This window comes from Microcaecilia unicolor, unplaced genomic scaffold (genome assembly GCF_901765095.1).
Source record: "Microcaecilia unicolor unplaced genomic scaffold, aMicUni1.1, whole genome shotgun sequence".
Lineage (NCBI taxonomy): Eukaryota > Metazoa > Chordata > Amphibia > Gymnophiona > Siphonopidae > Microcaecilia > Microcaecilia unicolor.
The window spans coordinates 206,601-224,638 of NW_021963036.1; the positions used below are offsets into that span (position 1 = coordinate 206,601).

Below are 18,038 nucleotides of genomic sequence, written 5' to 3' on the forward strand. Positions count from 1 at the left end.
CACAGGGAAGGGAATGGCCGTAGACATTTCCCAGACAAAGGAAGAGAAAGACAGACTCTCCCGGGGGGAAAGCTTTCTCTCTGGCGAAGGAGTAGGATCAGAAGGAAGACCACAAGACTCAGAAAAATATCTTGGCTCTTCCTCTGCCTCCCATGAGGTCTCCCCTTCTGTATCGGACACGAGTTCTCTGACTTCAGTCCGAAGCCAGGCCCGTCTCGACGCCGAGGAACCATGTCCTCGATGGCAATGCCGAGAAGACGACTCCAGCGACATCGACGGGGAGTCAACTTGGGTGGCAGCCGAGGCCGCAAGCGGTACCGGCGTCGCAGTCCGCACCACGGGCGGGGAACCGCCGCATCTCTCGACGGTACCGACGGCGCAAGCACCACCGGTACCGGAACAGATGGTCACAGCAGCCATTCCAGAATCCCTGGAAGGATGGCTCGGAGGCGCTCGTCTAGAGTGTCTGTCGAGCAAGGCTGTGGGGTCGGTACAGGCGACGAAGTCAGATTCTGCCTGGGGCGTGGAGGCGGTACCAGGCTGTCCGGAGAAGAGTGCAGACACCTCCTGTATGGAGGGTGAGCGGTCCTCCCGGCGTAGACACTTCACAGGTGCCGAATCCTTCGATGTCCCGGAGCTCTCGCTACCATGACGGGAGGGTGACCGATGACGGTGCTTCTTTGCCTTCGCTCGAAGCACGTCACCAGTACCTCCCGGTACCGACGAGGACGTGGAATCCACACGCCTCCTCGTGGCCGGGTCCGAAAGAGATCGATCCCGGGGGGCCTGTACCGCAGGAGTCCTTGAGGCAGGTGGAGACCCACTAGATGGCTCACTGCTGCCAGCATGAGGTCTCTGGACAGCCATTACCTGCACTCCCGACGTCGATGCACTCTCCGGTGCCAACATCGATACAGTCTCCGATCTCGGTACCGCTACTGATGTCGACGCCAAAGGACCGAGCATGGCTTGGAACAGGCACTCCCACTGAGCCAATCTCGACGCTTGTGTCCGCTTTTTGAGGTGAAGACACAGAGTACAAGCGTCGGGGCGATGACCAGCCCCGAGACACTGAATACATGAAGCATGTGGATTAGTGGCTGAGATTGCCTGGCTGCACCGCGTGCACTTTTTGAAGTCGCTGGCTATCTTAGAGGTCATGGACGGAAAAATCGCGGCGGCGAAGTCAAAATCTGCGATGGTGCCAAAATGGCACAAAAAAAAAAAAAAGGAAAAACCCCGTATGGGCGGCCAAAATGGCTGCTCGCGACAACGAAAGGAAACTTATGGGGATAAACTAGGAAGTAAAGGAAAAGTTACTTTTTTTTTTTTTTTAAAGAACGAAAAAAACGCGAGTGAACTTGCTCAGAAAAAACTGAAGAGGCGAAAACCAGCGAAAACGCTGTGAGGGCTCTCTCTGGGGAGCAGAACAGCCGAAAAGCAGCCGCACTGAGCCGAGGAAAAAAAAAAAAAAAAAGAGACTGAGGCACGCTCGCGGTACGGGCGGGAAGACGGTCGCACGTGCGCGTGAGGGCTCTAGCAAACTTTGTTGCTAGGAAGATTTCCGATCCTGGGGCTGCCATCAAACGTCACAGCCTACTTGTCCTCTGAGAATTCAGTGCTACTTATGCTCCTAAATTTAGGAGTTTAGTGAAATTTAAATTTTTAATTCTGGCATAACTATCAAGTTTAAAGTGGAGAACAAGCTAAGGTCCTCCTCCTGTCCCTAGAGGGCTCACAATTTTGGTTTTTGTACCTGCGGTAAGAGAGGGTTAAGTGACTTGCCCAGGGTCACAAAGAGCCGCAGTGGGAATCGAGCCCAGTATTAAGCCTGCTGCATTAACCCTTAAGCCAGTCTTCCACTTAGAGTATAAAGCTACACTAGTAAATTTGCAGAGAGCAATTTATGAACATAATTCCCTTGAATATTGGGCATAGTGTGATTCCTTAGATCAGACTGATCAAATGTTGCATCAGGAATCTGTTTCCAAATGGTAATACAGTGGTTCTCTACCCAGTCCTTTGGAGGTATGTTGGATCTGAAGTCCAATATCTAGCTCAAAAACAGATCAGTTCTAGCACATGCCTTTCATATTCCCTTGCCCACTAGTCCTGTGAAGTTTCTCTTGAGGAACTGTGGCAAACCCTCTACGTTATCCAGAATAGGGAAAGGGAAATGGGACTTGATATACCGCCTTTCTGAGGTTTTTGCAACTACATTCAAAGCGGTTTACATATATTCAGGTACTCGTTTTGTGCCGGGGGTAAAGGAGGGTTAAGTGACTTGCCCAGAGTCACAAGGAGCTGCAGTGGGAGTTGAGCTCAGTTTCCCAGGTTCAATGTCCACTGCACTAACCACTAGGCTACTCACTGTCCAGGGTTGTCACCTCTTCCCCTGGGGCATCATACAGTTATTCTACATCTGCTTGGGCTTAATGAGAGCAGATTGGATCACTGCAGCGAACCTGCTTTTGAACCATGGAGCTTTGCACATAGGGCAAATGTTTGAGGTTCCACAGCAAGAACGGGATCTCCTATATTCATGACATCCTTAAGTATGCACAGATGAGAATGGGCAGTGCCATGTCTTCATTGGGGAAAAGATAAATTGGAAGATGTCTACCCCTTCTCCAGTCTGCCATTGCTCTAGCAAAACTGAAAAAGACCACCTTTTCCAGAGAGGAGACAATAGATGAATCCTGCTCAGAGCCTCTCTGCTGCAGATGGAATGCCAGGAAGCTAAGTGTCTGCTTAAAAAATAATTATAAGTGGACCTTTCCTTCAATTATTATTATTTAGTTAGGGAGTCGTTGGGGCCTAGACTAATGCAGGCCAATAGCTCAATAATGCTTCTTTCCTCTGCTGCACTGGATATGAAGATTAGAATGGCCAACCTCAAAGCCCTTTCATGTGCCAACCTTAATATCATCCAGGTACTTCCATCGACTGCAGCTTTACAATCCTCATCTGGCAGCACTGTTGATTAACAGATTGTACCACTATAATGATCTTGCTAGATGGCAGTTCAGGATCATATCCCTTCTGCAGCCGTCACCTCACTTTTTAAACCAAGAATTGTTGGCATCTCACTCCAGCAGGTGAGACACTTCAGTGGTTGAACTTTGCACCATTGAAACATGGTACAATCACCCAGATTGGTTAAGTGTCCGATTGGCTTCTACCTAGAGAGTCAGTGTTGAGGAGTATCTAGATCTTTTCCTTGGGCGGTGACTCCTAATGTGGAACTTTGCATCTTGTAGCTATAATTTAGGTTCCTCTTTCCCACATGAATCACTTGCTCACATTAAACCTTGTCTGTCATTTGAATGCCCAGTTTCATAAGGTCCTCTTGCAATTCCTGATGCCTTTCAACAGAGGGTCTACTGTCTGCACAGCCTCCTTCGGTTCCTCCTCAAATCTCAACATTGCAGACACTTGCGCAATCAACTTTTGTAACTCTTCCTTATAGAAAAAGGGGCACAACTGAAGTCCTCCCCCATCCAGACATTGGCCACACACGCCTTCTCCAGCTCACTGGGCCCCTCTAGATTCCAGTCCTACTCATCTTCGGAGCCAGAACTGGTGTCCAGAAGATCCTCCTTATCCCAGTCCAACTTTGTCCTTTAGGAGGCGCAGCATGGGATGAAGGGCAAGCAGTCCACAATGACCCCCTGGTCCAAGTCTGAGCCTCCGATTTGCAAAGGCAGTAGGCCTCATACATCATGAGAATAAAGTCAGGAGAAATATCCCCACCAGAGGCTTCCTGAAAGGGTCCAACAGCCAAGCTGGCCACACAGACTCCCCAGAACCAAGTTTGGCCGCAGAGTCCCGGTGCTCAGAGAACTCAGACATGGATCCTGAAGAAGCAGCCATCACTGTGTGAGGGCACCCCCCCCCCCTTTGCACAAAAATAAAAAACCAACTTACAGTGGCCAGACTCATCCATTCCTCTGTGAGAACACGCGGAGCAGCATTTCAGCCTGCCACTGTTTATACTGCATAACCACAGCAGCACTGACCAGCCTGACTAAACAGACTTCGCAGACCCCCTCCGTCCCCAAGCTCAACTGTCCCGTCTGAAGACAGAGGATCAGCTGAGGCACTGATCACAACAGGGGAGGGACCCGGCCACCAGGTTTGGCACCCCTGAGGCAATGGAGACAACACAGGCCCCACCTCTGTCCAGCAGAAAGAGATAAACTCCGCACCAAGGGGAGAAAGTTCACTTTTTTTTTTTTTGCTTTAAAAGGTAAAAAGAAAAGAAGCCAAATCCCCAGGAGCCCAAGACTCCCTAAAGGCCTCATTAACAGGACTACACAAACTAACATCGTCTACCACCTGCTGGAGATTGAGAACAGACTGGCGCTAGGGCGACTGCACAGCCAAATTATAAGTCAGTGGTTCTGTCTCCATCTGCTGGTAGTTGTGCATAACCCATTCATCTATGCCAGTCTGGATGGATGCTATAGAAAAAAGCAAAAATATAAAATGGAGACAATACCAGACAGAAGAAAATGGCTTGGAGCACCCAGTCCATAAAGCTGCTACAGGAACCCCAACCCACAGTTTTCTGAGCGGGTTGTTTACTTTCATTCAGTCCTGCTTGACCAGTCAACTGCTAAGATTAAATTTCACTTTCCTTACCATCCAGCTGGGCCAGTCCAAACCAACAGGATAAACCAGAGAGCTATACATCCAGGTGGGAAGACGAAGCTCCCTGCATAATGTCCTACCAAAAGGCACTGTTGTCTCTAGCTCATATTAAGCTTGTAATGTTTTACAAAGTGAATGCCCTCCACAGAAACCACCCGAGACTCTGCTCAGGACGTCACCTAAGCTGTAACTGAATGAGCCCTGAGGCTAAAAAGAACCACTATTCGTCAAACTATAGGCTGCCTTGATCCATTGAGCAATTGATGCCTTAGAGGCTGCCTCCCCTTTGCACAGCCAAGATAGTTATCTGATCTTCTGAACTCATTTGTGACCAAGATACTACAACAAAACCTTACCATGTTTGTTTTTGCAGCGTCTGTCCAGAACCTGTTTTTAACAATTCGGTGAAAGCTAGTAAGGGAACCACTTGAGTCACATAGAAGGCCGAGACCACCTTTGGCAAGGAGGAACCCATGCAAAGTGCCATGAGCAGTTCAAAAAGCAAGGATCTCTGCAATAGATTGAGCCAGTCTGGGTTTTACTTCCATTGCTTTCAATGGAGGCAAAACACGGACTGGATCAATGTGTCCTTTTTCTGAAGCCATATGGTAACCCTAGCAATAGCCTGAAACTCAGAAATCCAGTGTACAACACAAATCAGGGAAAGGGGATGGTTTTAATGTACTGACTTTCTGTGGTTACAAAGTAGTTTAGATATTATATACAGGCACTTGGAGCTGCAGTGGGAATCAAACCACATTCAGGCCGCTCCACTACACTAGAAAGGCCATCTCAAAGGAGAGGTCTTTCAGAAAAATGCGCTTGAGGGGCTCAAATGGAGGGCCTGCCAATGCCTTCAAGACCAAGGCAGCTGCAATGAGGGAAGCTACTTTTTCTATTGCAAGACCTTTACTATTATAAGTTGTCATTACAACATGTTTAGAAAGTAGTTAAACACTTTTTTTTTTTTTTTTTTACAGGCTGTAACTGTCAATGCATAGCTATATAGCTAATTTTTTTTAATGCTTATGCACATAATCTTGCAATCTGCCTAGGATTTAGGTGGAATAGAATAAAATATTATTGTTGTAAGAGGCGTGAGGGGGATGTGGAGATGGTGCCACTACCACAATGTATACTTTTAAAGGGGATCAAACAAGGACTTATCCTAAACTTGGCTCCAAAAGCAAATGAGGGTGGCTGGCCACGCCTTACTCAAATCCTCAGAGAAAAAATAGAAACGAGAATAATTCAGCCCTCCAAGGCGAGATAGCCTGCCTCACACACCATGTGTCAAAGGTCTTTGAAACCCAGACATCAGCCTTCAACAGGGTTTCCACTACCACTGCCAGGCAGCCCTTATATTTCAAGTGTCACCTTTCAAGGGCTGGGCAAGGCCAGGACATAAGACAAAAGGGATCCACAGCAAACAGACATCAACGCCTTGGAAGGAGAAGAGGCCTGCCTGTCTGTCACTATCTGGATTAAGTCCACATGCCAAAAAAAAAAAAAAAAAAATAGGATCTACTGCCTTTTTGAAGGAATTCACTCAAAGTGGCATACAGCAAGAATAAGTCAAACATAAGCAATAGAGAATTATAGCAGTAAAAATATTCAAATACAATTGCGTGACAATCTGAAACTGCTTAGAGTTAACACTGGTTAAAAAGGCATTTGTTTTTATGGTGTGTACTCTGTTTTGCTGAAGAGTGCTAACCTATTTAGTTTCTCTTCATAAGAGGTGTTGCGTCTCCTTTATTATTCTCAAGGCCCTTTTCTGAAGCTTCTTCTAGTTCTGCTATATCCTTTGAGATGAGGGCAACCAAAACTATGTAATTAAGGTGTTCATTTTTCTGCTTCCTTAATGGATGGTACTCCAATAATTCATATTTTCAAAAATGGAATGTTAGGCAAACTGTTTTCAGCTAAGGTTTAATACTGAAAAGACATTATGGTTTAGATTGCCCAACTATGGATTCTTTTGGTAGCAAGTTTAAAATTGATAAGGATTTTGCATTTGAACCCTCAGAGTTATAGGAATTCTATTTGACCCTTATTTATCAATGTCACCACACAAAATATTTTTCTAAACGCCAATCTTATTACATTAAATATTTTCTGCAAGAGCATCTTCAACTTACAGTTCAGGCAACCATGTTATTGTAGTTTGCTTTACTTGGGTTCTTCTGATAGAAGAAAAAATTTACAAAATTTAGCAACTAGGTTGATTTCTGGAACAGGTAAAATTGATTCCTTTATTGACTGTAGTGGCCCACAGATAGAAAAGAGGCTGAGACCAAAATCAGAGGATACTAACTTTATTGAGGCACTTGACATGGCCTATGTTTCAGCATATTGCCTGCGCCAGGGGCCAGAAAGTTGTTGGCTTAAAGATGCAAAGCTTCCTCAGATTGCACGGTATAAATGTAGCCGATAGCAATAGCTGTTCCTGTTATGTGATTGGGTTGCTACATCTGTGGGCCACTGCACCGTTTCCTTGTGCTTGCTCTGCTTCCGTTGCTACTTCTCTGTTTGCTCCTTTATTGACTAGTCTGCATTGGCTTTCTATTCAGGCACAATTTTAAAATACATTTAAGATTTTATGGGGTTAGGCACCGGAATATAACTTCCATTATGGAATCACCTTCACTTAAAAAGTCTGTGATCGATTGACTGATTTTCCACTACCCATTGGTAGTTACCAAGCAGCAAGCCATTGGATTTCCCTTCCTTTTAGGGATAGGTCCAAGGCTCGTTATTTAAGATTTAGAATCTTAACGTTTCTTTATGAAATTCTTTAATTGTGTATGTAATTTCACTAGATATAGCCGGTCCAGCTCCTATGTAAGCAGTCTTTCAGCAACTGTGGCAGATTCAGTGCAAGTAGGAGCTAAGCTAACGAGCAGAAAGTGATATAACTGCCCTTGAGCACATAGGTGAGGCTCTGGTTTACACCCGATGGTTCTAAATGGGCCCCTGATGTAGCCCTTAGGAAGATGAAATATAGCCGTCTCAGGCTTTTAGAGTTTGTTTCAAAGTTTGTTTGTGGTGAATAAAGGGGGGTTTTTTTGTCTTTTTTAATACAGGCATTCTACACTGGTCTGCTCTGTTTCTGCTGTTCTGGATCTTGCAGCTTGTCTGTCTGTATGCTTTCTTGAACCTTGATTGCACCATGAACATACAGGCCCAATGATACTCAGTTTTGCTCTCCATCCCTTTTCAAATAATCCCTGAATTATTTTAGCACCTGAAAATTAATGGTGTCTACAATGTGCCAAGCTTTTTCTTGGAAAACACAATGCAAAAAATGCTTCAGTGCAGATTACTAGCTACACTGAATCTTCTGGATTTTAAGAGTTTTCCCAAGCAATAATGGAGAATCAAAAAAATCCTTTGACCGCAAAGATTTTTTTGCATGAAGGCAATCCCACAAATGGAGCTAAATATTCTGGTACCTGATCTCACGTTTTAAAACATTGTGCTTGAATATGAAGCCAGTGCAGAATAATCAATAAGGGAGTAACTCAGCATTTTATACCTGCAGCTGGGAATATTTTTTTTATATGCATCACCTGCCATTTAGATGCCCAGAATCCTAGTCTCAAGATCCTTCTGAAAAGCCACACAATCTTCTCATTTTAACAACTTCAAATTTCCTCATAAAATTGCCATCTCATTCAGCATTTATATAAACATATTTGCCTCCATCTCAGTTAACAGCACAGGTCCTACTAAAGGCCCTGTCTTTTACAACTCACTAAAAAGCCATGGCCTATCATGACTTGCTGTGACAGGAGCTCCATTAGGTGACAAACTAACAACAATATATAACAGAACCTCCTCTTAAGTTTTGACATTTTTGTAAATTGCTTTGACTTTATGTAGTAAAGGTAGTACAAATACTAAAACTACTTCCAAGAGTCCCTGAGAAGAGGATTCTCATCAAATGTCTTCTGAAAATCCAAATACATTGTACCAACTAGTTCAGGTATGCACTGGTTTACATGTCCCAGAAGAAACACAGTAAGGCAGGACTTTGCTCTTACGTTCTTACATTAAGGTAGCCTCCCGTTCACAAGGTACCCATCTGGATGTATTCTCCCCTCCCCACATCTTACCTGCTGCTTCAGGCGCTGAAGCTCAGCAGCATGAGGGTCAATATTGACGATTGGTTTGTTTTTAATTTTCCGTGCCCTGTCAGCATATCGCAGTGTATTTAAGGTTTCTTCCATGTTGGAATCAGCAGGACTGATGCAGGCTATCATTAGAGTGTGGCTGTTTCCACCAAGAGAGTCTGAAACATATTTGGGGGGGGGGGGGGGGGGGGGGAGGTCAAAACAGCCAATTAACTATGCTAATGGGATTAACTAGCTACCATCATCCATCAGATCCAACATTCTGACAAAAGTAACTTACTTATTAAATACATTTCATGCAATCTTTTACAACACGCAAAATTGTGTGTATAAATGAAAGTGGGCTACATTGTTTGCAGCCTTCCCTCCCTGCCTAAACTCAGCCCTTATACAGACCACAACAGGTAGTTGAACCAGATATAATCCAAATAAGATTTACCATCTACAGATAAATATGTACAGTGGTGGAAATAAGTATTTGATCCCTTGCTGATTTTGTAAGTGTGCCCACTGACAAAGACATGAGCAGCCCATAATTGAAGGGTAGGTTATTGGTAACAGTGAGAGATAGCACATCACAAATTAAATCCGGAAAATCACATTGTGGAAAGTATATGAATTTATTTGCATTCTGCAGAGGGAAATAAGTATTTAATCCCTCTGGCAAACAAGACCTAATACTTGGTGGCAAAACCCTTGTTGGCAAGCACAGCGGTCAGACGTCTTCTGTAGTTGATGATGAGGTTTGCACACATGTCAGGAGGAATTTTGGTCCACTCCTCTTTGCAGATCATCTCTAAATCATTAAGAGTTCTGGGCTGTCGCTTGGCAACTCGCAGCTTCAGCTCCCTCCATAAGTTTTCAATGGGATTAAGGTCTGGTGACTGGCTAGGCCACTCCATGACCCTAATGTGCTTCTTCCTGAGCCACTCCTTTGTTGCCTTGGCTGTATGTTTTGGGTCATTGTCGTGCTGGAAGACCCAGCCACGACCCATTTTTAAGGCCCTGGCGGAGGGAAGGAGGTTGTCACTCAGAATTGTACGGTACATGGCCCCATCCATTCTCCCATTGATGCGGTGAAGTAGTCCTGTGCCCTTAGCAGAGAAACACCCCCAAAACATAACATTTCCACCTCCATGCTTGACAGTGGGGACGGTGTTCTTTGGGTCATAGGCAGCATTTCTCTTCCTCCAAACACGGCGAGTTGAGTTCATGCCAAAGAGCTCAATTTTTGTCTCATCTGACCACAGCACCTTCTCCCAATCACTCTCGGCATCATCCAGGTGTTCACTGGCAAACTTCAGACGGGCCGTCACATGTGCCTTCCGGAGCAGGGGGACCTTGCGAGCACTGCAGGATTGCAATCCGTTATGTCGTAATGTGTTACCAATGGTTTTCGTGGTGACAGTGGTCCCAGCTGCCTTGAGATCATTGACAAGTTCCCCCCTTGTAGTTGTAGGCTGATTTCTAACCTTCCTCATGATCAAGGATACCCCACGAGGTGAGATTTTGCGTGGAGCCCCAGATCTTTGTCGATTGACAGTCATTTTGTACTTCTTCCATTTTCTTACTATGGCACCAACAGTTGTCTCCTTCTCGCCCAGCGTCTTACTGATGGTTTTGTAGCCCATTCCAGCCTTGTGCAGGTGTATGATCTTGTCCCTGACATCCTTAGACAGCTCCTTGCTCTTGGCCATTTTGTAGAGGTTAGAGTCTGACTGATTCACTGAGTCTGTGGACAGGTGTCTTTCATACAGGTGACCATTGCCGACAGCTGTCTGTCATGCAGGTAACGAGTTGATTTGGAGCATCTACCTGGTCTGTAGGGGCCAGATCTCTTACTGGTTGGTGGGGGATCAAATACTTATTTCCCTCTGCAGAATGCAAATAAATTCATATACTTTCCACAATGTGATTTTCCGGATTTAATTTGTGATGTGCTATCTCTCACTGTTACCAATAACCTACCCTTCAATTATGGGCTGCTCATGTCTTTGTCAGTGGGCACACTTACAAAATCAGCAAGGGATCAAATACTTATTTCCACCACTGTACATTCACCAGCACTTAGTGATTATCTTACGTGTTAATGAACAGGTTCTTGGCTTGAAAGCATTAGCAGTCCCATTAGTTAAGCAGGGTCTCTGTTGCTAACTTCTCATGAAGGTGATGTGCTACAACAGAAAGCTGAAGGCCAGATAAGACAAAGTGATAATACTAAGGAAGGCTTAGCAGCATTTCCTAGCCATGTCCTGAGGCACACCAAGCCGGTCTAGTTGTCAGGAAATCCATAATAAATATGGATAAAGGTGAGATTACTACCTGATCAGGCCAGGAAAAGTGGATTACTATTCCTTGCCAGCAGTTCCTTACTGGATTTTCTCCCCTATAATGACTATTTCTTCTTCTCAAATTGTCTACATTATCAAGAGCAAGCGACTCAGAACCAAACCACCAAGACTACTGGAGGCAGCATAAGCTAATTCCATGGTGCCTCAGACTCAGCTACTAGAGTCTTTACAGGCCGATTCTAAATTGGTAAGGAAACAGACATAACACTTCACCTTTAGAATCAGAATGTACCAAGCCAGCATAAATGTGATGATATTGAGGAAAATACTAAAATAAACCACCTTACCAAGTCACTTATAAGCAACAAAAGTAGAAGGGAAGACTAAGCAGAGAGATACAGAAAAGGAGTGTGGCAAAAAACAGGGGGTTTTCAAGCCTGTGAATTGTGTTAATGTTTTCATGTAGCATATTTCTCTAGTTTGGCCAGCAGGTGGTGTTTGTTTTAAAGCTGTTGCAGAGAAAGCTGTTTAGCCCTGTGGAAGGGCAACCTACAGTGCCATTGGCCAGATACTTTCAAAGCTGGTGCTCTGGGCTGCAGTTCAAAACCAGCCAGGAGGTACTGGATTTTATCCAGTCTCAGATAGAGAGTGAAGAGGGTCAACATTTCTGCCCTGAGGCTCTGTTCAAGAACTGTGAGCAGTTATTTTCCTGAAACTCCCCAGGTGCTACCCAGGTAGTGACAAAGTGTTAAGATTGATCCTTATTCAGTTACCTGTTATTGCTTGTTTTTCTTCTACCTGTTTTATTAAATCGTCCACTGATCTATTTCTGCGAAAGCTCATTAGTTTATTAGCTCTGTTGACTTGGACTAAGAATCTTGGTGGTTTTTGCTTTGGGTCTGCGAGTGCTTTCTGGAAACTGTGGGACCCCTGAGAGTATGGCCCCAGGTGTCCTAGAAATCAACAGGGAATAACTTAAATGGGAGACTAGCCCAGAGGCAAGCAGGACCCAGGTCAATGGGAGGAGGGTATAGTGTACAGCAAATGTCCAGGTGCAGCCGGGCCCGAGCAGTGCTGGGGACACACCCTTCAGGTGGCCTTAGGGTAACCCCAAGTGGGTGCTAGGCATTTTGTGACAAGGAGAAAGTCAGAATATAGCTGGAAAGCAATGAACACAAATGCTTGCAGTTAAAGTGATAAGTGCAGGATCTCTAAGCCCTCATGTTAGCAACAATATTTAAGTCAACCTCAAGGTCTTGTTTCACTTTCAATTAATATGGAAATTTTTGGATATCTCAGACTGTCTTACTACTATTGTAATATTGTTTATTCCAGAATTAATTCTTGTTTAATAAAATGTTTACAAATGTTCGTATCCTCTCATTTGCTAAAAATATGACAGTGTCATAAGTACATGAGAATTGACATACTCGGACAGACCGAAGGTCCATCAAGCCCAGCATCCTGTTTCCAACAGTGGCCAATCCAGGTCACAAATACCTGGCAAGATCCCAAAACAGTACAATGCATTTTATGCTGCTCATCCTAGAAATAAGCAGTGGATTTTCGTCCATTTTAATAATGATCTATGGACTTTTCCTTTAGGAAGGCATCCAAACCCTTTTTTAACCCCGCTAAACTACTAAATTCTCTGGTAATGAATTCCAGAGTTAAACATTTTCTCCAATTCATTATAAATGTACTACTTTGTAGCTTCATTGCATGCCCCCTAGTCCTAGTATTTTTGGAAAGAACAAGTGATTCACGTCTACCCGTTCCACTCCACTCATTATTTCATAGACCTCTATCATATCTCTCCTCAGCCGTCTTTTCTCCAAACTGAAGAGCCCTAGACTCTTCAGCCTTTCCTCATAGGGAAGTTGTTCCATCCCCTTTATCATTTTCATCGCTCTTCTCTGTACCTTTTCTAATTCCACTATATTTTTTTTGACATGTGGTGACCAGAATTGAACACAATAGTCAAGGTGTGGTTGCACCATGGAGTGATACAAAGGCATTATAATGTCATTTTTGTTTTCCACTCCTTTCCTAATAACATACAACATTCTATTTGCTTTCTTACCGCCGCCGCCACACACTACCAACTTTATAGCCATTATCCTGTCTAAAAAGGCTGTAGTCTGGTATGGTTGCATTTTATTGTGTTTTTTTCTATACTGCCTAATGGGTACCTATAACGCACAGACTAATATTTATAAAACCAGCACACAATGAACATAAAAATGAAACATTTTGAAGAGCCAACTACCAGCTCCACTAATTATATGTATTTTGGAAAGTTAGTTTTTAATCCTGCATGAAATCTTGGGTAAAAAGGCTCTAGAGGCATGTTAACTCTTTGTAAGAGTTCCAAGGGGTAGGGAAAATAAAGGAAAAAATAAAAACTGACATGTGCGAGACTATCCCCTCTGTACACTATGCTCACTTACGGCATGATTTGTAAGTGGAATGAAATGCAAGTGTTTGAACACAGGAAGTAATCACAGTAAGATGAGCAAGGCCATGTGAAAAGATAACTCTGGACTAAGCATGAGTAAAGTTCAAACTGTTATAAAGAATAAAATTACAGAACACGTAGATGATATCATGTTACCCAAGATCCTTATGCAATACTAAATGCCTATTTTCTTATATATTTCCACGAATCATGATGTAATGTAAGCCACATTGAGCCTGCAAAGAGGTGCGAAAATGTGGGATACAAATGCAATAAATAAAACATGGTTTAATGGGACAGAGTCAGCATGGGTTCAGCCGAGGAAAGTCTTGCCTCACCAATTTGTTTCATTTCTTTGAAGGCGTGAATAAAGTGAGCCGGTTGTTTTCAGAAAGCTTTTGATAAAGTTCCTCATGAGAGACTCCTGAGAAAATTAAAGAGTCATGGGATACGAGGCCAGGTTCTGGTATGAATTGGTTAATTGGCCAGAAAACAGTAGGGTTAAATGATCATCTCTCTCAATGGAGGAGGGTGAACAGTGGAGTGCCGCAGGGATCTGTACTGGGACCAATACTATTTAACATATTTATAAAGGATATTTATTGCATTTGTATCCCACATTTTCCCACCTATTTGCAGGCTCAATGTGGCTTACATAATACCGTGATATGGAAATCAGAACGAGTGAGGTGATCAAATTTGCAGATAGAAACTATTCAAGGTTGTTAAAACACATGCGGACTGTAAAATATTGCAGGAAGGAAATAGGAAGACTGGGCATCCAAATGGCAGATGAAAGTTAATGTGGACAAATGGAAGGTGATGCACATTGGAAATAATCCAAATCAGTTACATACTGCTAGGGTCATCACTCAAGAAAAAGATCTGGGTGTCAGATAACACTGAAATTTTCTGCTCAGTGTGCGGTAGCAGCCAAAAAAGCAAATAGGATGCTAGGAATTATTAGGAAAGGGATGGTGAATAAAACCAAAAACACTATAATGCCTTTGTATCGCTCCATGGTGTGTCCACACCCTGAGTACTGCATTCAGTTCTGGTCACTGTCTTCAAAAAGATATAACGTAATTAGAAAAGGTTCAAAGAAGAGTGACCAAAATGATAAAGGGGATGGAACTCCTCTCATATGAGGAAAAGCTAGAGGTTAAGGCTCTTCAGCTTGGAAAAGCTATGGATGAGGGGAGATGCGATTTAGGTCTACAAAATCCTGAGTGGTGTAGAAGTAAATCGATTTTTTACTCGTTCCAAAAATACAAAGACTAAGGGACACTCGAGGAAGTTACATGGAAATACTTTTAAAACAAATAGAAGGAAATATATTTTCACTCAACGAAAAGCTCTGGAACTGTTTCCAGAGCTTTTCGTTGAGTGAAAATATCCAGAGGATGTAGTAACAGCGCTTAGCGTATCTGGGTTTAAAAAATGGTTTGGACAAATTCTTGGAAGAAAAGTCTATAGTCTGCTATTGAGGCAGACATGGGAAGCAACTGCTTGTCCTGGGATTTGTAGTATGCAGTGATTCCACAATTTGGGTTTCTGCCAGGTACTTTTGACCTGGCTTGGCCACTGTTTGGAAAACAGGATACTAGGCTAGATGGACCATTGGTCTGACCCAGTATGGCAATTATGTTATGTTAAATGGAAATAAAACAGAAAAGAAAATACCTTTTTTAATGGACTAAATTTCTTGATTAGCTTTTGAAGGTAACCCTTCCAATTAGAACTAAGCATAAAATCTTAAAATAACTAGAAGCCAGGGTTTAACAACACAGGCCTTGGAGAAGGGAGGAGAGTTCTTCTGCAAGTACCTGCTTGTGTTGAGAGCTGAAGCGATGTGCTCTCGTTGGGAAATCTGGTGGTCTCTGTAGCAAAAGCAGGGTGTAGCCAAGATGGACTATTTGAAGTACCCACTGGTCAGAGGTTATAAGGGGCCACCTTTCTTGGTAAAACTTAAGCCTCCCCCAGACTGGCAAGTCATCTGAGACGTCACTTTTACAGTGGCTATGCTCTGCTGGAGCCAGTCAAAAGCTTGCCCCCCTTTGACCGGAAAGCCGTCTAGGACTTAGGTGCACACTGTTGATGAGAACGAGAGCGCTGGGGCGGAGCCTGCTGAGACTGGCAAGCAGGGGTGTGTATCTGTGCCTCTGCGAGTAATAAGTAGTTCTCTTCGATTTGTTAAAAAAAACTCCTAGAGGAGGTGGCATGTGCAGAAAGCGCCCAGTGTGAGAGAATCAGTGGTATCAGTGTGTTTCTTGATGAGATCAGTGACCTCCTCCACTTTCTCTCCAAAAAGATTAACCCCCCCCCCCTCCCCCATACATGGCATCCACCAATCTCTGATGGACTGCCTGGTCCAAGTCAGATACGCAGCCATGAGAATCTGCACATCGTTATACTCTGGGCAGAGATCCACATCAAAAGTGTCAGACACCCCTGGCCAAGAATATATGACACACCTTCTACAGCTTCACCAGCTGACAAAGATTCAGCCTGTTCCGGTGGCAGCAAGTCTGCTAAATTAAACATACTGAACACCAAGGATGACAAGTACAGGCTCACGTAGAGCTGGTACAATTGGATATGGGCGATAAGGAAGGAGACCTGATACATCTTCTGCCCAAAAGAATCCAGGGTTCTAGCTTATTTGCCAGGGGTCGCCAAAGCATAGTCCCTAGAACACCTGACCCTTTCAAGCGCAGATTCTACCGCCAAGGAATAGGGCAACTGGGACCTGTCAAACCTAGGGGAAGACTGAATCTGGTACATTGGGTCAATCTTCTTGGGGAGGATAGATACCAACAGAGGGGGCTCAGTTTTTATGAGATGTTCAAGTGAAGATCTCATGAAGTGGAATCATTACAGCTTCTCCAGGAAGAGACCACGAACATCTTGGACCTGGGCTCGTCCTCCACTGCCAAAGGAATTGAGATGGCAGATACCATTTCCTTTACATAAGAGGGGAAGAAAAGGCTCTCAGGTGGAGTCTTCCTCCTTTCCTATGGAGAGGAGGGATTAGATACAATGCCATAGGACTCCTCCTCCTCCAAGAAGTATCACGGATCTTCTTTTTGAGTCCCATGAGTGATCCTCATCAGTGTCAGCCAAGACTTCCTCGTGAAGGGTCAACACTGAACCCGCCTCGACAAAGCTACCTTGACCCTGAGAGGGGTTTCGAGGTGCCTCAACTCTAGCAAAGTTTCCTCCACTGATGGGAAGTCAATACCGAGACCTCAAGCGGCATCAGCGTCCGAGACCTCAAGCGGCATCAGCGTCCGAGACCTCACCATAGGATGATGGCTATCAAGACTGTACCAATAGGCATGGCTGGCACAAGCACTCCAGATGATGATGTACTCTGCAAGAACCCCGCCAACAGTTCAGAGAGCAAGACCTTGAAGCGCTCATCGAGGAGCGACATCAGGAAAGGCTGCTGTGCTGGTGTAGAAGCAGGCTGCTGAATCTGCAGGGGTCGAAGCGGGTGCCTGGTCCTGGTTGTCTGGAGACCCATGCATTGGCACCTACTATACATAGGAGCAGTCCTCCTGGCGCTGACACTTCTCAGGGACAAGTGAACCCCTCTATGCCCCAGAGCTCCCAGCACAATGCGAAGAGGGGGAATTGATGCCACTGCTGCTTCCATTACCTGGCATCAATGCTCCCCGGTGCTGAAGAGGATAACCAGAGGCGTTACGATCAAATATTTGGTGAAGGGCTCCCCCTTGACAAAGTAAGCATTGCGAAACAGGCTACCTGTCGGGGTTTGTGAGCACACCTGTTTGAAAATGAGATAAGTAACTGTTTTGGCATCTTGCTAGGTATTTGTAACCTGGTTTGGCCACTGTTGGAAACAGGATGCTGGGCTTGATGGACCTTCGGTCTGTCCCAGTATGGCAATACTTATGTACTTTATACCTCTTGGACCACCCTGAAGTGCGACCACAACTGTCTGCCCCAAAAAAGCTCCCTTAGGCTCATCTTCGGGGAGTCATGGATTTGGAGTCACTGAGATCCTTCACCAGCTTCTCCAGAATCTCCGCAAAGAGGAGCTTTCCCAGAAAGGGAAACTAAGCCTCTGCTTGGAAGCAGCATCTGCTGCTCAGCGACATAGCCAAAGTTAAGTTCCGGACATTGCGGTCATTGCCTGGCGCTTACTTTGGCTATGACACTGGGCAGCAGATGCTGCTACCCTAAGCCTCTTCGCAGATGCCTGGACCAAATCGTACAAGGCATTGGTCAGATAATGTAAACAGGCTTGGCCTTGACCTAACAGGAAGGTGCCAGAAAGCGGAAAACTGAAATCAGCCAGGGAATCTGCTGCCCTCTACACCCAGGCCAAGGTAGTCCTGGTGGCATAAGAGACAGAAACCAGCAAAGCCAAAGTAGAAACCTCAAGACAACTTCAAGGTGGACTCCAACCTCTGATCATGATCATCTTTCAAGGCAATCCCCCCTCCCCCAGCAAGGTAGTCTTCTTGGCTGTGA

The 18,038-nt window shown here is 44.6% G+C and overlaps 1 protein-coding gene across 1 annotated transcript in view; it reads right to left on the bottom strand.

The window, feature by feature from the left end:
- Positions 1 to 18,038, bottom strand: part of LOC115458807 (chromosome-associated kinesin KIF4-like) — a 210,843-nt gene that overhangs the window by 156,570 nt on the left and 36,235 nt on the right. The window contains 1 exon segment of the mRNA XM_030188620.1: positions 8,772 to 8,947. Within this exon segment, the coding sequence (XP_030044480.1) occupies positions 8,772 to 8,947 (176 nt within the window).